This window comes from Drosophila subobscura, chromosome U (assembly GCF_008121235.1).
Source record: "Drosophila subobscura isolate 14011-0131.10 chromosome U, UCBerk_Dsub_1.0, whole genome shotgun sequence".
Taxonomy (NCBI): domain Eukaryota; kingdom Metazoa; phylum Arthropoda; class Insecta; order Diptera; family Drosophilidae; genus Drosophila; species Drosophila subobscura.
This window is the reverse complement of record NC_048534.1, coordinates 18,102,470-18,124,203: the sequence shown is the minus strand read 5'-3', so window position 1 is coordinate 18,124,203 and position 21,734 is coordinate 18,102,470. Positions and strand designations below refer to the sequence as shown.

The 21,734-nt window shown below is 45.2% G+C and overlaps 4 protein-coding genes across 8 annotated transcripts in view; 3 read left to right on the top strand and 1 right to left on the bottom strand.

Moving 5' to 3' along the window:
• LOC117902742 (sialin) overlaps positions 1–21,734 on the top strand; it is a 26,055-nt gene extending 4,321 nt beyond the window's left edge. For 2 of the 5 annotated variants that reach the window (XM_034814323.1, XM_034814322.1), the window contains exons 2-5: positions 17,502–17,544; positions 19,815–20,840; positions 20,896–21,182; positions 21,243–21,425. In XM_034814323.1, coding sequence (XP_034670214.1) covers positions 17,505–17,544; positions 19,815–20,840; positions 20,896–21,182; positions 21,243–21,425 — 1,536 coding nt within the window. In that variant the 5' untranslated portion in view covers positions 17,502–17,504. Of the gene's footprint in view, positions 1–3,739; positions 3,745–17,304; positions 17,545–19,814; positions 20,841–20,895; positions 21,183–21,242 lie in introns of those variants that run through there. The other 3 variants (XM_034814321.1, XM_034814324.1, XM_034814320.1) reach the window with 3 other exon arrangements.
• Positions 186–3,256, top strand: LOC117902739 (TBC1 domain family member 23). The gene is made up of 3 exons (XM_034814315.1): positions 186–395; positions 768–2,130; positions 2,189–3,256. Exons 1-3 carry the CDS (start codon positions 379–381, stop codon positions 2,879–2,881), a joined length of 2,073 nt encoding a protein of 690 aa, XP_034670206.1. The 5' UTR covers positions 186–378; the 3' UTR covers positions 2,882–3,256.
• On the bottom strand, positions 3,221–4,823 carry LOC117902743. The gene has a single exon (XM_034814326.1). It carries the CDS (start codon positions 4,779–4,781, stop codon positions 3,246–3,248), a length of 1,536 nt encoding a protein of 511 aa, XP_034670217.1. The 5' UTR covers positions 4,782–4,823; the 3' UTR covers positions 3,221–3,245.
• Positions 5,373–11,951, top strand: LOC117902744. The gene is made up of 5 exons (XM_034814327.1): positions 5,373–5,776; positions 10,384–10,857; positions 10,918–11,164; positions 11,277–11,575; positions 11,636–11,951. The coding sequence occupies exons 1-5, from the start codon at positions 5,578–5,580 to the stop codon at positions 11,758–11,760; spliced, it is 1,344 nt and encodes a 447-aa protein (XP_034670218.1). The 5' UTR covers positions 5,373–5,577; the 3' UTR covers positions 11,761–11,951.

Sequence of the window (21,734 nt, the reverse complement as noted above, 5' to 3'; positions counted from 1 at the left end):
AGTAAAATTACATTTTTAAAGCTGAGAGTCCTAACCAGCTGGTAATATTACACGGAAGATCAAACTAGAGGAAAATGTTGTAAGATTTAGAGTATGTTTACAGTGCAAAAGGTTATATTTCGGTATATTTCCGAGGGTCTGTCGGTATATTTGATCGACAGTTCCGCGGTCACACTGCTGCTATCCAAAACAGACAAAAAAAAAAGTTTCTTTCGACTCAAAATCCAAAATAAAGTTATTTAAATTGAAAAAGCAGTTTAAAATGCACACGACGAGTCTGCCAAAGGGCCATAAAGTGCATTAGGGCAACTCATTTCACTAGACAGACACTACACATTGCCAAACACAAATCACCTTCAACCTGGTGGGAGAGTCATCATGGAGGAAAATATGTGGTAAATAAAAGCATTAGCGACACCCAGAAAGCCCAGCGAAAGGCGACAACGTCAACACCCAACCCCAAAGCCAACGCATGAGATGCGCGAGCAACGGAATGTTTTCCTATTTTAATTTTTGGAGCAATTTACAAATGGCCTTCCCTTCGGGCCGCAAACACTGAGAGAACGCACTGAGAGAGTGTTTGTTTTATTTTAACTTTCCGATTGAGTGAGACATCATTTCAGTCGGACCGCATCGTTATCAGCTAGGCCATCCGCATAAACAGCTGCTGTTTGAGACACGTTGACGGCCGTCACCGTCACCGCTTCACTTTCTGCCGTGACTAAAGGCCTGAACTGATGCAATTTTTCCCTCTTCCCTCTTTGTAGGATAATTGAACTGGAGTCTGCGCTGCTGGACGACTGCAATGTGAATGATATATATAGCATTTGTAGGGGCAAGGGATTGCCCGAGGCCCTGCGTCCGGATGTGTGGCAGGTGTGCCTGGATGTGCGACACAAAAGCGACCAAATGTCGCTCTTCAACGAGATCTACGATCTGCCATTTCAAAGTCAGCTGCGCGAGGACTGCCAGCGGCATGTGGATCGCATGGGCAACGACGAAGAGGACAAGGTATCGGTGGTGTCCGACCTGGAGTCGATCATTACGTTCTACTGCAAGAACCGAAATCTGCAGTATGAGCCGGAGAACGGCTGGATTGAGCTGCTCCTACCGCTGTTCGCACTCAAGCTCAACCGCTCGGACACATTCAATTTGTTCGAGGCGATACGCGACACTTACATACCGAAGGGCTGCAAGCCCAAGGGCAATGTCTTCCATGTGTTTCGGCTGCTGTTGCAGTATCACGATCCAGAGCTATGCTCGCTGCTGGACACCAAGAAGATCACACCGGACCTCTACTCGCTGACGTGGTTCCAGTCGCTGTTTGCCTCCTGCAGCAGCCTCTCCGTGATCATAGCCATGTGGGATCTTTACTTTCAGAATGCAGACCCCTTCATGGTGTTCTTTTTGGCGCTGATTATTCTGATCAATGGCCGTGAGAAGATTATGCAGATTAAAGCCTCGTCCAAGGAGGAGATCATTGAGTTCCTCATCAACATGCCGTGCGCCCTGGAGCTGGACGATGTGTGGGACTTTTGCTCACTCGCTCAGTACTACGCACTGAAAACGCCGACGTCCTTCAAGACGGACTACCTGAAGGCGCTCTACGGCAAGCAGAATGACTCGCCGCGCAGCCAGGAGGAGTCCAACAAGGTGTCCCAGGCGCTGTGCCTGCCCGTGTCCGTCTACGAGTTGGTGGAGAACTCAGCCACCGAATTCCCAGTGTCCGATGCGGTGCGCTTCTTTCTTGTCGACTGTCGCCCGGCCGAGCAGTACAATGCCGGCCATCTGTCCACGGCATTCCATCTCGACTGTAATTTGATGCTGCAGGAACCCGTTGCCTTTGCCACTGCCGTCCAGGGTCTGCTCACGGCCCAACGTCAGGCCATTGAAGTGAATTCGAATGCCGGCGGCGAGCACTTGTGCTTCATGGGCAGCGGCCGCGTGGAGGAGGATCAGTACACGCACATGGTGGTGGCCTCATTCCTGCAGAAGAACACACATTACGTGTCCTTGCTCACCGGCGGCTATGCATCCATCCACGATTACTTTGGCGATCACATGGCCGACTGCCTCGAGGATCACAATGTGCGAAAATGTCTCGTTTGTCAGGAGCACAATACACAACAGGTAACGGTGACTGCCAGTGTTGCATAACGTACTAAACAGACTCTTTTTTCCTTTGCAGACGAAAAATGTGCCACTGAAAGCCACAACGGCCGCCTCGTCCACGGATTTGTTTAGCAAATTCTCGGCTGCCATGAAGTCCAAGTCTGCGGAGGTCAAGGGCAAGCTGCTGGACATCATAGTGAATCCCAGTGCGGGCAGTGCAGCTGCAGCTGGCGGCGTGGCGAATGGTGCGCAATCAGCGGCGGCGCAGGAGCGTCACGTGAGTGCCAAGGAGCGAAATGGCAAGCGTTATCGCAATGTGGCGCCTGTCTTCAGCATCGATGATGAGAACGAGGAGGCCTACGATGCGGCGGAACGTGATGCACCTAAGCTGGCGGGCGACAACAAGGAGATTGTGAATCTAAATCAATATTTCAAGACGGCAGACATCATCAATGCCTTCAAGTGCCAGGAGGTGCACATGAGCGGCTACATGTACGACAGTCATCTGATAATAACGCCCGGGCAGCTGGTGGTGCTGCGTGAACTGGGCCGCGGTCAGGCGCAGATTATGGTGCGACGTCCGTTGGCCAGCATTGTGAAGATCACAGCCAAGAAGCGGCATCGTGATTTGATCACGTTCAAGTATGGCTTTCCCGACGGCGAGGGACTGATGATCACCGATATGGATCGTTTTCTTATACCAAATGCCAACGAGGCCACAGCGCTGGTCTCCAAGCACATAGTGCAGGTGCTGGATAATGTCAAGTAGGCAGAGTAGGCTGTCCCCTTGCTCCCCCCTCCCTCCCAACAAGCTTTATTTCACAGACAGACAGACAAAGTGCAATGCGTCGCGCTGTAATTAGTTTTTAATTGGCAATCATTTTTTCCTTGACAAATTGTAGTTTTAACTGTGTAAAACGCGGCCACGCGGCAAATTGTAACATAGAGGCAACAGGTAACAGTGACTGCCAGTGTTGCATAATGTACCAGGACCCCCCACAGCCCTTTCCTTAACTAACAGCAGAAGCCTTGAGACTTACAAATGTTTAAATGAATGGATGACAGGATGACAGACAGACAGAGAGTGTAACTAATATTTATTGCAATTAAAACCCAAGTAAAATAAACATGTATTATATTGGAAGCTCGCCAATTGGCTTCTCCAGCAGCGGTTGATCGTTGGAGCGCACTTCCCGCTTTGTCTGTGGCTCCGCCACTGGGGCAGCACGTACTCTGCGCTGATGGAAGTAATACCAGCCGAGAGAGACGCAAACAATGAGCAACAGCAGCAAGCAGACGGCAGCAACGATGGACACAGCTGAGGACTCTTCTACCAGCTCTTCAGCTGTCAGAGACGCGTAGGATCTGGCTCCACTTCCACTCCCTTTCTGCATGCCCTGCAGCATCACCGATGTACTCCGCACAATGCAGTCGCTACGAATTGTCAAGAGGCCGCTGCCATGGATGCGCAGCTGCTGGCGATCAGCGGAACAAACAGCCATAATGGAGAGCTCCTTGGTCACAGCCACCATCCAGCGATTGGCTGATGCGAGCGGTAGCCAAAGTGAGTTTTGCTTCACCAGCCCGAGGCTGCATAACTCCGATTGACTGCGATTCCGAAAGGCTGCCAGTGTGCAGGGCAGTGAGCCCGAGTCGCGGCCAAATGTGATTTGTTGCGACTTGCACAGAAATCTTTGTGGGTGCAGCTCCAGGCAGCTGTCCAGCTCGTCATTTTGCAAGGGAAAATATCTGTCCAGATGGTCGCTAATGGCCAGATTCGGTGTCTCTGTGTAGAGCAGCTGAATGCCGCTTTGCTCTACCCTCGGTATGGGCGTCAGATGGTAGACGTCGAACTGCTCAGCGTCCACCAGTGGCAGCTTGATGTGGAACAGCAAATGCTTGTCCAACTGCTGAATGTGACTTACCCTGGCCACACGATAGACATCAGCGATTGCCCGACTGTCGAATGGCAGACGACGCTCCTGCGGCATGTGGGCCAGCATGGAGGTTAGCTCATGCTGCAGCTGTTCGGCAGAAAGTATTCCAGCCTGAAGTTGGCCCGTTTGTTGGGCAAGAAATACTGCATCGCGTATGGCATCCTGGGTGCGCTTTACACGGCCAACCTCTGCACGTAGCTGATCGTTAAGTTGAGCGAACAAAGAACTGCTAATATCCAGCCTACTGGGTTCGTCCAGCTCATAGAGGTTGTCCGTTGCTGTCATCACATTTGTTGTGCTGTCCACGACTGAGGTTTGATTTGTTAGCAGATCTTTGAAGTCCACCTCGTTGGCTTGAATTCTTGCAACGGTCGCGTCTAGTTCCCCGCTCAGACCATAATTACTTCTGAAATTCTCAATCTCCATAAGCTCCAGATCCAGCTCCAGCTCCAGTGATCTTGGACAGCCAGGCAGGCAATGTTTCTTTAGCGTTTCGTAGTATGCTCGAAGTTTCGGAATAAACGTAAGTAGCGGCTGCAAATTGTAATACACCAAAATGTTCCACTCTGACATGATGACAGAGGCGCGTCCTCGGTGCTCGATGAAGCTGCCCAAACTATTGTTGAAGTACGTCATTGTCATGGGTGGGAGCTGTTCCATCTCAAGTGGAGCCTGTTGGCAGTGGCCAATGAGCAGCGTCAAAATAAACTTGATTAAAGTTGGATAAAACATTGTCACAGAAGCGAAGGCTACGTGCTCGCAGCGGGCTTATCGTTAACTGAATGTAAAAGGCTCTCGAGAATATATTTTGTTGCTTCATTGGAATCAAGTAAATTGCGCTGATCGTGCGGTTACATGGAACACAATCGTCATCGCATTTATGCATTCAAAATGCTGAGTGTTTGCTTTTGGATTATGTATGGCAAAGGAATGGAGGCGCTGTCACAGCTGTCGTAATATTCCTGGAGCACACTGTTATGCGCTGACTGTTACACACACACACACATGTAGCCTCCGACTGTTAACCAAAGCAGCGACGCGACGCAGCTCTGTGCAGACACAGCGCATGCGAATTGGTAAGCACCGTTAGCCGAACAGCTACGTAAGCAGACATTGGGAAAAGGGAATGGGAGCTATGCCATGCCCTGCTCTGCTCTGCTCTGCTGCTGCGGTCGCAAAACTTATCAATGGGAGTGACGTAGGTTCTTGCTGTGCAGGCGGCGGCACAGGAGGCGGCGGCGGGCTGGCCGTAGCTGGGGCTGCAAAATCGAAATTGGGGCCAGTACGTTACAAAACTGTTGCACTGCGTCGCTGGGACGTCAGTTCATTCAGAACAGTGGAAGTGCGCGAACCTCAGCACAGCTCAACAACAGCCGAAGCAACAGCCCCAAAAGCCCTCAGAGCCCTCAACCCGGACAAGGAGTCGCCGTCGTCGTCGCCGTCGTCCAGCCACCTATCATAGCCCGCAGTTTCAATTCAAATTTGGGCCACTGAAGCAGTGTTGTGCCCACGTAAAGTGCTTTCCAAAATGCGTTTGTCAATGTCATTGAGGCAGCTGGCAGGCCATAGCCAGATGCTGCTGCTTATGCTGGTGGCCAGCCCGCTCATCCTGGGCCGCGTGCTGGCGGTGCCCGCCTCTGTGCTTGCCCAGAACACGGAACTATCCACCAATGCCAACCAGAAGCTGCAGCTACAGCAGCAGCAGGAGCAGCAACAGCCGGCAGCAGGTGAGTGCCAGAGTTCAGGTTTTCCTTTGCGTGGGTGGAGCTCACAGCTCACAGCTTACAGCTCCGCCCACGCCATAACAGGGCTCTCTGCTCCTAGTTAATGCTAAAGGTCATTGTAAAATTTCATGTTTTATTTTTTTTGTGTTAAATGCTCACTGGCCGTTGCCATACGGCGGCAGCAGAGTGGACCACAGCCCCAGGGCCGAGGCTCTGCGCTGCTTCTGCTCTGCTCTGCTCTTGTCTCAACGCCCACAAGGGCTTAGGTGGGAACTAGGGGAGCGGCAGAGGGACTGCCATCCACTTGAGTGGCCGCCTGCCAATCTTCGGGTAGCTCATCTCATTTAGCATTTTCCATTTCCCATTTCCCGCTTAGCTTTTTGCGCTACGGAAATTGCGTAGGTGTTTGCCGCTGTCGTTGCCAGCTGTCGCGCGGTTGCTCTGCCGCTGTCTTGTCTCTTCCACTCCCCCAACTCCCTTTTGCACTCCCACACTCATTCGCCTCCTCCCCTCCCCCCACTTGCTGCTTGTTTTTACAAATTTCCATTCTGCGGTTATCCTTCTTGTTGTTGTCTTTTGCGCTGGCTTAGTGAATCATTACTATCCCCTACGTACCCACACACACATACTTGCACACACTCACAGTGTTACACCAGGTACAGTGGGCTAGAGAAGTATGCAGGCGGCAGATGTAATATTTTGCAGATGGAAAAAAGAACGGATCATAATCAAGGGTGGAAAATGATGGTGTAACACTTGCACATGAATTGTTGTTAACATTGATGGCTGCTTATACGATTTATTTTTCTAATTTCAATTATATTTCGCTAATTCATTAGAACTGAGCCGGAATTTTTGTAGATTGTTTGGCATTTATTAACCGTATTCTCTCTAGGCGTGGCTTTTCAAAAGTGTAAGAAAAGTATGTGGGTTCTGTGTTAAAGGTAAATAAAAACAAAGTCTCTATGGACTCCCCGATTGAAGCCTATCAAAAATGTAGTTGGAATTATGATAATTTGACTTTTCTTCTCTCGGCAAATATATCAGAGCAATTATATAATTCTCCTCCTATAAAATAACAGCAATTATAAAACAATTTTCGTTTGTTTTGCAATAGAAATAAACTTTTTGCAAACTAAAATAAAGATAGCAGCCTCACATATTTTTCTTAGTTATGCTTCAGCGCTCTACAAACTTCAAAATGTTCTGTCGCCTGCAGACTTACATATGTCACCCACTGTGCATACTGCCGTACAGACTTACATACACCTACATACATTTGTGTGTACATTACAGGAGTACCTCCTGTAGCGCCGTTAAACATCGCGTAGGCGTTCGCCATACAAAATGGCGACCAGCCAGCCTCCTTTGTGCACACAAACACAAGCACTCTGGGACTCCGGCAACACACACGCAGATGTGTATCATGTGCATGTGCGTGGGTGTTTTGCAAGGCACTGTAAATGTGTGTGGGTGTGCTGGTGTGTTTGCCCTTCTTCGTGTGCAAGTGTGTGCGTACGTGCGCGCGATTTCATTTCTATTTTTAGACATCGAGTTAAGCAAAAGTTTTCAGCTGAGAACTCTCTCCCACTCTCGCTCTCCCACCCTGCTTTCTGTGTGCTGCGAGCCTGGCGCCTTACGACTGGCATCCTCTTTCACCACATCTTAAGCTCAAGCTGCTCCGCCACCTCCACCTCCACCTCCACCACACCGCAGCGCAGCTCAGGCCAGCGTTGGGGCAGCGGCTGCGGCAGGCCTTAAAGTTTTTCATCTCTCAAGCTGTTAAGTCCTGCGTTGCCTTTCTTTATTTTCGGGGCGCAATGCAACACGTTCACGGCCGGCCCCAGAAAACCGCACAGAGGCCGTGTGGGGGCTTGGCTTAAATGTCAATCGCCTCGAGCCAAAAGGCAGCCAGCCGCCACATCAGAATGTCAAAAAACAAGCCAACAAATAAACTCCAACATATAATAGATGGATGGATGGTTGGTTAGTCTTTAGGGTGGACCTTTAATTTTGGGTAGTAAAAACAACGGAATTAGAATGATAGAATGATAGAGAAGTGTGGAATAATAATATAAATTAATGTATGGTGTAGAAAGTCTACCAAAGTCTTCCCTCAACTCTGTACTCAAAGATCTTAACGAAGAATATGAGCATAAAATATTTCTTTTTAAAGCTAGAGCAATTATTATCTATTTGCTTTTAATTATTTTCCCTTGTTTCTAGTTACAAATTTGACACTTTAAAACCACATTTCCGACGCTCTAAATACAATTTTTAATTCATTTAAATTTAAAAGAATGAAAGACAGCTCCTGCATATCCGTTTGCCAACATATTGAGCAAGTTCCAACATTTCTTTCCTGCCAGCTGTTAATTTTTTTTCGCCCAATTATTCTCTTGTACCTCTGCCACTGCCATTCCCAGTCCCAGTCCCCCGCTTAAATTTCAAACAGAATAATGTCCACCCTGAATCACATTTTTGGGGCATTTAATTTACGCATCAGCAGGGACAGCGACAGCCAGCAGCAGTCAAGTGTGTATTATTAAATATTTATAAAAGCGCACTCCCTGGCCCCATCGCTCCTCGAGCTCTTTGTCCTTTCCATGAAATATTCAGAGCAGCGCTCCAGTGCCTGGCTCCCATTGGAACCTCCTTGGCAGCAAAACCGCAAACTTCTATTACGGGGCGTCCAGCGCATTTCCATTTTCGTGCCACAAATTGTTCCATATGCCGATGGTTATTAAATTATTTTCTGTGAGTGCTTCGGACAGCAGCAGCAGCAGCAGGAGCTTAAGCACTGACAGGATGTAGAGCAGCAGCAGCGAGGAGCCTCCCCCACATCAAGGCTGCCAACAACGCACTTAGCCATGGCGTTAATTGTGTTCATGTTCACGTTGTGCTGAACAGCTGCTGTAAACAGAAGGACCCAGCCAACACCCAGGACCAACCGCACTCATTCTACTTCTTCCTGTTCTGCCTTTATTTTTTCTGTCCCATAATCTCAGCTCCCCCGTGTGCGCTGCGCATGTGTGTGCTCGGGGCAGGGGGGGAGTGAGGCAAAAGCAAACAACTTGTTGATATTTTTACAGTTCAGTGAACATTTGGCGACAAGGACGGGCCAGCGAGGAGCCCAAGAACCTGGCGCTCTGCACGTCCCATGAATCTATGTGGAGCTCTGCAAGTACCCTGAAGAAACCTGAAGGACAATGACGAGTCGACGTCAGCAAATGTCAGAGCCAGAGCCCGGCGCTTTCTCTCTCTATTTTTTGTTGCCTATATTTATTTATGGGCACACTCCGGGAACCACCTGGGTGGCAGGACCCATCAGAGTGCACGACTTTTGCTGTGGCCACATATTTAATGCCATAAATTGTGTTGCTGGGCAAATGACTGCCGCGGCGGCGTTGGCTTCTCGGAAACATTTATCCCAGAGCTTCAGGGGAATTGGTATCCCTATCCTTGAGTTTCTGTGGAATTGGCAATCCCCGTGCTCGAGTTTCAGCGGAATTGGTAGCTAAGGACTTGAGGGAATTGCAAAACTGGGTTACGGCTGTTAATATTCATAAGGCATTAAAGGGAAGAATATTTTCCAGCGGCTAGAATTTCAGCCAGAGGAGAGAGGAGTTTCCTTTGATAGTTCTCGCATTACAACTTAATTGCTAAATGTCAAATATGTCTTAGAAGTTTGCAGGAGTTTACTTTTCTGGCGAGGGTTTTTTGTTGCAGTTTCCTGCGAGTTTGAATCCCATTTTGCTCATCAACATTCATGTGAATATGTCGCTTAATGCTCATGGGAAACTTTGCTCCTCTCACCCTCCTTTTTTTATCATTCGCTTCTTATCTAATCCCCACAACTTTGTCCTCCGTTTGCTATCACCACTTGGCACCAGCTAATAACATATTCATCAGCTCTATCGTATAAATCATAGCCATTTAGGACTCCAGCTCTTATCGATCCCTCGATTATTGACTGTGCCAACTATATGGGGTGACTGTTGCTTATCGGGGAAATCATCATGAAAATCCCTTCGTAAACATGACACAGCCTTTCAGCTGGTTCAAACCCACTTAAGTCGCGTCACAGCTGCTCTGCATGTGTCGCACTCATGTCCAGCAGCTGGCCCCGAGTGTCATTTCAAGTGTTAACTGAAACTTAATTGGCGGCAGGCAGCGCCTGATTAACATCTTTAGCTTCAGAGCGAAAGCTCCAGCTAAGCGCGGAATGGAACCAATTAGCAGCAGCCAACTGTTGCGCAAGAGGCAAGAACGCTTGAGACACACACAAATATGATTAGAAGTAATAAAAATAAGGCCAAGGGCTTTGCTGTGCTCCAACAGGGAATGATCCCCCGAGTGCTGCCCATTGGAATTACATAAAAATGGCAGCCCAGTGCTGCCCTTTGCTGTCATTTCCTGTCCTGTGGGCGTTAATAGCAATTAGCGTGCGGCGTACAAATATGTTTCGAGTGTCTAAAACAATTATGAAACTCGTTGGCCCTGCTGCCAGCTAATTGGTTTCTGCGGTGGGGCCACAGCGAAAATTTATTGAATCAACCCCACAAAGCAGGCAATGGAAAATTTTCAATTTGCTTTTCTCCATCCCACAGCCAAGCGGTCGGAGGATGCCGCCTCAAAGGCCATAGGTCCATCGGCCGATAAGAAGTCAAGTCCGGAAATTATGCCCTCGTCGTTCAGCAATTCGCCGCCAGCCAGGAGCAGCAGCAACAAGATGATTAGCAACCAGCAGGAGCAGCAGGAGCAGCAGCAGCAGGGACCATCCGGCTTGTATGCTCTGCCCAGCAATGATGAGATTCTGGCCGCTGTGGCCGCCGCAGCGCAGAACAGCCAGCAGCAGGTGCAGGAGGAGCCCACCGCGTTGGAGGAGGCTGTGGCCAGCTCCACGATGCGCAAGCGGGGCATCAACTACGACTACAATCCCTACATGACAGGCAATGACTATGGCAGCGATGTGCCCAGCGGCGTGTGGGCGGATGAGTACGACGCTGGAGCAGCGGCCGTGCCCGTCAGCTATGGCGAAAGGGATCTGCAGGAGCTCGATGACTATGTGCCCGATCGACGAGGTGAGTGAGAGGAATCTTCCCTCTGTTGAGCCAATCTTCTATGAGTTTCTGTTCTCCTAGTGGGCGGTTCAATTGGCCGCAACAAGGCCTATGACAATCTGCAGAACCTGCTGAATGCTGAGGCCTATCTGGAGAGCATTCCCCTGTCCGTGCCACTGACCTATGCCAATCGCAATTACAATCTGGATGACAGGAACAAGCGTGGTGGTCTGTTCTACAACATGGGCAGCACTGGCAGTGGCTTGCAGGGCAGCACTGGCAGCGATAATATAAATTTGAGCAAATATCGTCGGTTCAATGATATGCGGTAAGCATCAGAGATTGTGCGGCACTTAACAGCGCTGATTGGAAGCACTTCACAGCGAAACCTTAGCAGCAGCTTCAAAGTTTATTTTCTTAACATTCCACCCAATTTCCAGCCTCAAGCGCGACACCACCAAACTGAATCCCGCTGATATGTTGGCTCTGGTTGCCCTCGTCGAAGCCGGGGAACGTGCGCGCAAGGAGAGCGATGTGGAGAGCGCTGGACCCGTGCCCATGATTGCCTCTGATGATTTGGACTATGTGCCAGCGGGCACCTGGCTGGATGCGCCTGTACAACCACAACAGCAGCAGCCCGGCATGATGGACTACTACATGCCGCTGGAGAGCCAGAACCAAGCGATGCCACAGTACGAGTACGTGCCACGCCAACACAAGTACAGCGGAGTGAATAGCCGTAAGTCTAGGGAGTAAAAGGAGATTTCAATCTGGAGATTGTAGCTTAAATTTCTTGCAGGCTTTGGTTCCTCCAAGCAGCGTTACATGGTCTCCAAGAAGAAGCGTTCCATTAGCCAAAGTCAGTTCATGAACGAGCCCGTGGCCGAGCGTGGTGCCAGCTACAATGGCGAAAAGTACTTCTAAAGTGTGGAGCAGACAGGCAGGATGCATCGATAGACTATAGAGAACATTTCTTTGAACATTTCTAGTGAATAACCAAAAATAAAACTCAATTAGTAATGAGATAGAGCCAAGGCAAAAAGGTCAAACTTGTGTGCAATTTCTGTGTAGAATTTCAATTTTAAACAAATATTAAGACAACCCACAAAACATAATCAAAGCAAATGTTTTTTATAGAAGAACGCTGGACACAGGGTTCTACGATTTTGTCTTTACCTAAAGCTAAACCCAAGAAAAACCTTAAAGTAAATTTAATCCCCCGCCACACACTCGTAATCCATGTCGATGTGTGTAATACTTAACTAACTAGAGGCTTCCCGGACTAGTACAAAAATTCCGAGAGGAGAGGAGAGGAGAACGTAAGGAATGCTACACAAATATATCGATAACAGATCGATAGATGATCAACTTGAATCGAGCTCAGATATGACAATTGCTTTAATTGAATACATTTTTTGGTAGACAAAGCGCCCTTTGCACTGCACTACACTTGAAACCAATTACACTGTGCTACAACAGCAGAACTTTTATACAGTGAAGCGCCGATGCCGACTCGAGGACATAAAATGATCGCTAAAGATTTTAAAACAATTATGGAAATATATTTAAACAGAAGATGTATCAAATATTCGCAGCTATATGGATACTATATATATATGTACATGCTATAACTGTATCAAAATTAAACAAGTGGCTCAGGGCATAAAATATTTAAAAAATATTCTATGTCGATTGGAGAGGAGCGGATATGCCGACGATGGATGCGTACATTTAGTTTGAAAATGAAAATGAAAATTGTCTGACTGTTTTTTGGGTAATTAATCAAATATACATACATACATATGTACTATGGAATATGATAAACATACAATTATATACATAACATAACTACTATTATTATACCTACAAAAACCAACAAACAAACAAAAAGCATACATATATCGGAAGAGTATTTAAAATGCATTACTAGCGTATATGTGTGTGTGTATAAAATACAATAAAATATTATTAATATTATTATATATACAACTAAAGTATGAACACTCAAGTAACTATAACATATTTTGACATTTACATACATATAAATATACATTTACTTTTCCTTAACTCTTTTTGGGTCCCTCTTGAATATGTATTTTTGGCCAATTCATTTACGCCCTAAGTTCATTATTGCGAGCTTCATTTGCAACAAAAAAAACATATACATATGCATATTTATTTTATGAAAACAACTGATTTATGATTAAATAAAATATGTCCTTGGTTTGAACAATGCAATGAAAATTAATGGAGGGAAGAAAGCTGGAAATATGAGTATTAGAGCTGAGAGTTGATGGAAAATGCTGTCCATGGGACTTGGAAAAAGGTAAATCCTGTAGAGGCTTCTCTGGAAATCAGGCTATAAATTGCAGACTTACTGAGAGAGTCACAACTTACACACAATAAACAGCCACAATAACCATCATTCAACATGAATATACAAGGGACAACTATTATTTTCAAGGAGATTTAGAAGAAAATTTATTGTAATGGGAAAAGGTAAATAATTCTTTTAGAAGTTTTCTGTAAATATCTTACAGTTTTTCTCTCCGTATTCTAATAGACTCTCACACGAGCAGAAGCTTTATTTATCCATTATCAAATAATATTCACTCCCCATTCAATTATTGTTTTATTTATTTTATTTTTATTTTCGAATCCCTCCAAGTTCTGTGACGTTGGTGTCAGTTTTGTCAGGCAATTCAGCAACCAAAGAAACCAGAAAAAACTGGAACATTTGTATCAAAATCCTGGACATCCAAGGTGTTAATTTTATATCATCAGCCATCATATATTTGATTTCTTTTACGTACGCATAGATGTATTTCATTGTGGATGGCAAATATTCACACATATTTAATTATAACATCAGGAAAATAAAAACTAGCCACTATGAACAATTTTTTTTAAACTCTTAAATTTAATAGCATCCATAAATATCAAGCTGCCTTTTGCTGTGCATAACATTTTCTATTTTTGCTTTAATGTAACTATTTTAGTGGCCTGCAGCGCTGTTATGGCGGAAGAGGTAGCCAAGCTTTCTGTACCTCTGCTCTGTTAACAGCTGTACCTGTAGCTCTGCTCTGCGAATGCCTCTGACTGCAGCTCAGTTCTGCTAACAGCTCTGCCTGAAGCCCTGTTCTGTTAACATCCATACCTGCAGCCATGTTACTGTAACAGCTCCACCTTTTTGCTGCGTTACCATAACAGCGCACTGTTAAAGTTCACATTTTCACTGCTTCGCAGAGGACAACGACCCATAAATCATTTCAATGAATGACAATTCCCTTTCCCCAAAACATTTTTCACATGCCATTGATTCAATGAAGAATCTGTACAATCAGTAAACCCATTTGCCAGCATAGAAATGTGTCAATTTTGGGGTCCTACAGCAGGCATCAGTTACAATTAATAGAAAAAAAGAGAAGGAGAATTAAAAGGGAGGGCGACACTTGAATTGCTTCTTCAGATGCTGCCACAAATGGCGCCGCAAAACAGCCACCCAATCAAAAAGTCATAAAGTATCAATTTTCTTTTATATTTTTTCTACTTTTTCTTCTCTTTTTTTTGGGTGCTGTTGTCAACCGAATCGAAGACAAAAGAGGAGCCAAAAAAGAAATTTTATATAATTGAAAATTGGAAGACAATTCAATGAAAGCCAATTAACAACTAAACAAATCAAGTGGAAGATGCAAGGGGGGTGGGGAATGTGGTGGTGGACAGTTCATCCATCGAAGTGTGTGCAAAAATTAAATAAAAACAAATTGGACGACGCACACGCGTTGACATCAACCGAAAATGCTACGAGGGTTTCATCATTCGAACACCCCAACCATCCGAAACAAATTCCTGTGCTTCGTTCTAGCCTGTAGAACATTTTGTTTATTGTTTATCTTTTATGTAACGTTGCAGGGAACGATGCAACAAACTGAGCTGCAAAGCAAATCAGGCAGCCATGAAATTCATTATGGAAATGGCTCTAAAAACAGAATCTGAATCTGAGGTCCAACTTTATGCAAACAGCCAGCAAACAAGGCCCTTGTCAGCCATGGACAATGACAGTTGGACAATCAACAGTTGGGCAAATAAATAACCAAAATAAAACACAACAAGGGGAGAACTGAATAGTGCAGATGAAAGATATGAATGGTAACTAATGCATCTATACACAAACATAGGATCGCTGGACTGTGACTGCCTCAAAGTGGAAATGAGAATGAAAAGAGTATAAATAAGTCTTTCCAATAAAAGTACAACAATATATTTATGGGAATAATCTCCAAACTGCTATAAGAAAAATATCCTTGGGAATAATTCCTGAAATTTAAAACCCCTTCATAAATCCCTTAAAGTCTTGACCGAAAATAAATCATCATTTCTGTGATGATACACAAGACATAAAAGTCCTCATAGTTCCCTTACAATTCCTTAATTTGAGCCTCTACTTTATCTCTTCCCTGAGCTAATTCCAGCTAAACAAAAAATAGCGCCAACATATGTATGTCAAACACTCTTTTCCTTGTGTTCGAATATCATATCTAATCGGAAGTGACGCGTTTTTCTGTTGCAAAATGTTTTACATACACTCAACGTCAGCGGCTGTGCCCCCAATTGGCCATATGGCCAAGGAAAAGCACTACAAAATAAATGCAAACCAAATAACAGGGAAAAAGCCAAGCCACCAAAACAAAAAGAAGAAAAAGCGGGCATAAATATGGATGGGGGTGTGCGGATAACGACTGCACGGGGGGGAACTGAAGCCTGAAGTGCCAGGAATATGGAGCATCTCGAGTGCAGAATTTGCATATTATATAAACAAATGAGCAGTGACCAGAAAGTAATGGTAAACAGTCAATGTAAAAACAAAAAGTTGCTATAAGAAATTCTTAAAATTTTAAATTTTAAAGCAGTGAAGTAGGAAAAGGAAATGCAAATTGGAAAAGCAAATTGCAATTTATATTTGAATAAAACTTTGCTTTATTTGCTTAGCTGATTAGTTGTCCAAGAACTTTGTTTATCAGATCAAAAATATGCACTACAAATGTTCAAGTTTAAACAAAAGTTCTTTGGTTCAAGGAAACTCAACACTAAGACAGTTCCATAAACTTATAAGAACTTAAAAATACTCTTTAAACCTCAATAACAATAAATTCAATCAATTTATTATCCACTTTACACCGACTCTTTCTCTCCTCTCTCTCTGCGTTATATTTTCATTCACTTTGTAATGGGGAAGCGTTTTGTCTTGGCAATTTCGAATTCCCCTCACGGGTTGCTCCACTTAACACCTGCTATCATGAGACTGTTGCATTGGAAAATTTGTTAGATTAGCGTTAATTAACTGCCCAAATATGAATTAGTTTCTACTAATAAACTGCCGTAGCACAAGTCCGAAAAACAACTGAATTAAAACTGATTTAAAAATGGCATTATAAAAAGAGACAAATAAAAATATTTTTGCTACTTTTGAGTTGAGTTTTTCGGTTTGGTTTGATGGGCTATTGGGTCTGGGTTTGGGAAGTTTATACTAATTTTATGCACGCGTTTTGCATGTTTAATATTGGATTTGTGTGTGTGTGTGTGTCTAACAATCACACGCACACACTCATTTAGGTGTAGCTGTTTATTTACACATGTATTTTGTTGTTTGGTTTTGAGTTTTGGTTTTGAATTGAGCAGAGCCAGGGTAATTGAATTGATTGCCGATATTTATATAACAAATAGATTGTGCATAGGTTCGCATGGACTTAAAATCGAATCGATGTTTTGTGAAGTTTGAAAATTATTTAGTTTATGTTTCTTATTGAATTTTCATTATTTCAGTCATAGACACTTTTTCATGTTTATCCATTCCTTTAACCTAAATAATGTCAATAAGTCGTGTAAAAACGAACAGCTAGTGTTCCCCCATTCATGATGCATTTTCGATATAAACGCGCTGCGCTCAGCGCCCATTGACATGCGAGAGGGGAAAGTGTGTGGTGCTGACAAAAGCATGACGAACCCAACGTTATTCAGCGTTGCGACGCGTCGATGCAATCGAATGTAAGCCAAACGAAATTCCTGCAGCAGCCAGAAGCATAACGGTGGAATGTTCAAGAGATATTCCGAGCAGCGTCAGTGAGAGCCCGAACCGAACGAGCGCCAGCCGAACAAGCTCCAACCGAGGCAGAGGAGCCAACGTGCCAGCCGACAGGCCTGGCCAGGCTGCCTGCCTCCCCTCTCCAGAACAGTAAAAGAGAGCAGAAGATCCCAAAGAAAAACGGAGAACGAACCACCACCAATTGGGCCAAAGCATTTCAAACGCTGAGGTAAACATACAAACACACATACTTCTACATGTGTATGTATGTATGTATGTACAGCTAAAGCGCGTCAGGCCTGTTCTGTTCATCAAAACGCAAACGTAAAATATTGGGGGACAACGACGACGCACAAAAAGCAAGAGTATTCCAGCTTGCCGCCTCAGTTCGAAAAAAACTGTTTAAGGGAACGCAACGTGACCCGCGAGTGTATTTCAGTTTGAATTTCGATTTAGTGTTTGCCGGAGCTATTAGGAGCTGCTGTCTCCCCCCACTCGATAAAGTCTATTTCCATTTGTTTGCATAAACAAATCACATTTATTCGGTTCGCCAGCTGCTGCAACAGAAAACCAAAACACAAGGAAAATGACGGAGGAAGTGCCTGCCAAAGGCAGCATATTGGGCAGTAAGTGTCATACAGCTTATGGGGCTGAAAGTGTCATACAGCCACGTTTTGTGGGACAGGGACAGGAGCCTCCATCTGGTTGCATCCATTTCGAGACAAAGTGCAAGTGCAACAAGTGTCAGTGAGCGGGTGATGCAAATGTTGGCCAAATGTGCGAAATGCAAGGCCAGGGCCAGGGCCAAGAACAACACAAAACTTTTGACCTCAAAGCCGGCTGAAAGGTCGTTCGGTGTGTGCGTGAGTCCCGCTCGTATATACACTTCCTGTATGTGTGTATGTGAGGGTGTGTGTGCTTGCTTGTGATATCCTTAATGTTCAGTTCGGTCCCGGCTTTTTTTAGATGCCACCTCCAGGCCCTTCTGGCATATTTGATTTGTTTTTGGCGTTTTTATGCCCAGGCTCTCGGGGTCTTCTTTTCTCCGACTACTGTCCCGGGCAAGGTCACATGGAAGTCAAAGATATACTGGCAGATATAGTACATACCTATATATCTTAATACTTAAATAAACATTTTTGGTTGGTATTTCCCGCAGCAGAAACTTTGAAGACAAACTGTCGCCACATTTATGACTTTTCACTACGTAAAGCGTACATATTTATGTATGTATTTATGTATGTAAATATGTACGAGTATTTATGTACATATGTACATATGTACTGCCTATCCCAACAATATGTTTGATGCGTGCAAACATTCATCAAAGTTAGCCAAGCGTTTTGAATATGCAAACAATAATGTTTAACCCCAAAACAAACAATGCAGAATTTTACGCCTTTTTTTGCCCACCAGCCACCAGACCTGATGATAAACAGAATCTAATCGAATTTTAGAGCAATATAAAAATACAACAAAAATAAGTATTGGCTGCTTATCAACGAATTGGTTAATTTAAAATTCCCATAAATATTCGAAAATGGTTCTTGTGAATTTTTTTTTGGTTACTTAAGAAATTATCATTAGGCTGACTGCAGCTTTGGCACATTTTTTGCCAGATGTTCCAGACAGTTGAATGGATGGTAAAACCCTGTGTTAAGTGTGCCTCTAGATAACCCCACAGCAGCACTTGAACTTACATATAACCACAACCGACCCCACCCCATCAAGAATGATAAATAAATATAGCACCAGGAGCGAACGAATCGCTGAACAATTAATAATTTATAACCCAAGCAAACAAAAATTTAGCAGGCAGAAAATGAAACTAATACGAACTTGAAATGCTCTACCCATAGCAATTCTAATAAGTAAGGAAGCAAATATTTATTACACACAAAAGTGAGAGTATTTCCGTAACTTATGGCACCCACAATATCAATAGCAGGGAGAACAATTAGCAAACATAAATAATAATCGTGTTGCCAGCTCGAAGGAGAGCCCTGAAAGTGAAATTGAAAATGAACGACCACAAATTTATACAATTTTGTTATCTGCCAGACATCGTTCCACCAGCAAGGTGGGGGAAGGATTATTTGCTGTATCAAGGCGCGTGGCACCCCTTATGGAGGGAGGTCTACACTGACCCTACCCAACTGTCAGTAATCAGGGACGGGCGACGGGCTATTAGAAGAACTCGTGCCTGAGGTGGCCAGGTGATTGCTGCTGTCATATCTATATTTGTAAATGGGTGGAAATGATTTGATTTGAATGCAGAAGGAGTGCACCGTAAAGAGTGCAGCGGTTTCTGTTTAATTTGTAGTTTTAAATCAATTTTAAGACCTCGAATTGCTATCAAATAAAGACAAGAACTTAATTCACTTAATTAGTTAATATAACCAATCAATAGAATTGCATTAATCAAATGAATTTGTGGCACTAAACAACTGCAAATAAAGTTCCAAGCTACTTTAAGGAACTTCCAATTGATGGTCAGAATAAGATAGGCTTTCGAATGGTGCTTTTCTGAATTTAAGTAATTTATCAATGGATGTTCTCAGCAGCAGCTATTTCTACACTTTGCATAGCACAGGATGGGCATTAACTTTCGGATTACATAATCATTTAAACTAACTGAAGAATCCTTAGAAAGCTTAGCATTCCAAGAAGCAAACAACTATTTACCAACAAAATTGAAGAAAAGACAAATTAAAAATCGTAAATCCGCGTAAATCCGCGCTGCAGATCCTGATTAAAAGCTACAAAACAAATAAATTAGAATTGTTAATTTGTAAAAGAGCTTTCGGGCTGAGTTCTATTCTGAGTTTTTCCGCTACTCATCAAGGCTTATCTTTACTTTTACTAACACATCCCAAACCTCTTCTCTCCCTTCCAGAACTCGTGCCCGCTCGCTATGTTCTCGCCCTACTGGGTTCCATTGGCATGGCCATTGTCTATGGCCTCAAAGTGAACCTCAGTGTGGCAATGGTAGCCATGGTCAACCACACGGCCATCAAGGAACTGAATGAATTGGGACATGGCACAGTCGTGACCCTTCTCAATGGCACCAAGGAGGCGGAGAACTTAGTGGAGACTTGCTCGCCGCCCGGTGGTGCCACCAATGTGACGGCCAAGGTGGAGGATGGACCCTTTACATGGAGTGAGCCCCTGCAGGGCACTTTGCTCTCCTGCTACTTCTGGGGCTATCTGGTGTCGCAGATTCCGCTGGCTCATGTGGCGGAGAACTTCTCGGCCAAGTGGGTGATGCTCTTCTCGGTGGCCATCAATGTGGTGTGCACCCTGCTGACGCCTGTCTTCACGCAAATGCATTATGGCGGCCTCATTCTGATGCGCGTGCTCGAGGGCATTGGCGGTGGCGCCTCCTTCCCGGCTATGCACGTGATGATTGCCTCGTGGGCTCCACCCAGCGAGCGCATGGTCATGTCCACCATCATCTATGTGGGCACATCGGCGGGCACAGCGCTGTCCATTCTGCTCGCCGGCATGCTGTCCGCCCAGTGGGGCTGGGAGTCTGTCTTCTATGTCATGGGCGTGCTCAGCTGCATCTGGATGCTGCTCTGGACTGTCCTCGTGCAGGACAATCCCAACAAGCAGCGCTTCATCAGCGCGGAGGAGCGCCTGATGATTACCAGCTCGCTGGGCACCGAACAGAAGGTCGAACACCACCCAGCCGTGCCCTGGGGCAAGGTCTTCAAGTCGATTCCCTTCTGGGCTATACTCATTGCTCACACGTGCAACAATTTCGGCTGGTACATGTTCCTCATTGAGATTCCCTTCTACATGAAGCAGGTGCTCAAGTTCAATGTGGCCAGCAATGCGGCACTTAGCGCTTTGCCTTATTTCCCCATGATTATCTTTAGTATTGTGCTCGGCAAGCTGCTGGACACGCTGCAGTCAAAGGGTAAACACTTCATCTTAAATTACCTGAATCACTTCTTAAACTCTCCATTTTCCAGGCAAAATTAGCACCACGTTTGCCCGCAAGACGGCCACTTCCATTTGCACTATCGTTCCGGGCATTTGTCTGCTGATCCTCTGCTACATTGGCTGCCATCACTATGAGGCTGTTACCGTTATGTCTGTGGGCATTGTGGCCATGGGCGCCATGTTCTCTGGCTTCCTCTCCAATCACATCGATATTGCGCCCAACTTTGCTGGCACTCTGGTGGCATTAACCAACACGGCGGCTACACTGCCGGGCATCATAGTGCCGCTATTCGTGGGCTTTGTCACACATGGCAATGTAAGTCGAAGCAAATTTTATATTTCTGCATAATTGACTGACATTTCCCCTCTGTTATAGCAAAACATTAACGCCTGGCGCATCATCTTTGGTGTCACAATTGTGCTCTTTGCCCTGGAGTTCCTCGTCTTTGTCATCTTTGGTTCTGGCAGTGAACAGCCGTGGAACAAGTCGGGCTCCCCCAAAGATCCAGAGGCCAAGGATGAGAAGACCCCGCTGAAGGACATACCCGCCAAGCCCTAAGTCCACAAGGCCACAAGAGGCGCTTAATCGCGTTTCTAGGATCGATTGCCACCAAACTCTACTCAGATGACTTTTGAACAGAGCAAAGCAAAGCAAAGCAAAAGCAAAGCACCGAATGAAATGGTCACCCTGGACTGTATATACCAATTACAAACTCTAGATTTTAGTTTGCTGTATCCCTAAGTAACTGTATCTGTATCTATGTATGCCTCAAAGATGAAACACTCTCAGCCCGCCTGTTGTACTTAGCACTCATGATTTCAAAAGTTATCTACAAAATAAAGCGATGTCGTAGTGAAAGCGAATATT

What these genes read in the sequence shown, in the direction of transcription:
- LOC117902744 (XM_034814327.1), top strand. Translation starts at nt 5,578, where the DNA reads ATGCGTTTGTCAATGTCATTGAGGCAGCTGGCAGGCCATAGCCAGATG. An exon ending in GCAGCAACAGCCGGCAGCAG is followed by an intron (nt 5,777 to 10,383) that starts GTGAGTGCCAGA and finishes TCCATCCCACAG; the next exon opens with CCAAGCGGTCGGAGGATGCC. An exon ending in GTACAGCGGAGTGAATAGCC is followed by an intron (nt 11,576 to 11,635) that starts GTAAGTCTAGGG and finishes AATTTCTTGCAG; the next exon opens with GCTTTGGTTCCTCCAAGCAG.
- LOC117902743 (XM_034814326.1), bottom strand. Translation starts at nt 4,781, where the DNA reads ATGTTTTATCCAACTTTAATCAAGTTTATTTTGACGCTGCTCATTGGC.
- LOC117902739 (XM_034814315.1), top strand. An exon ending in AGGAGCACAATACACAACAG is followed by an intron (nt 2,131 to 2,188) that starts GTAACGGTGACT and finishes TTTCCTTTGCAG; the next exon opens with ACGAAAAATGTGCCACTGAA.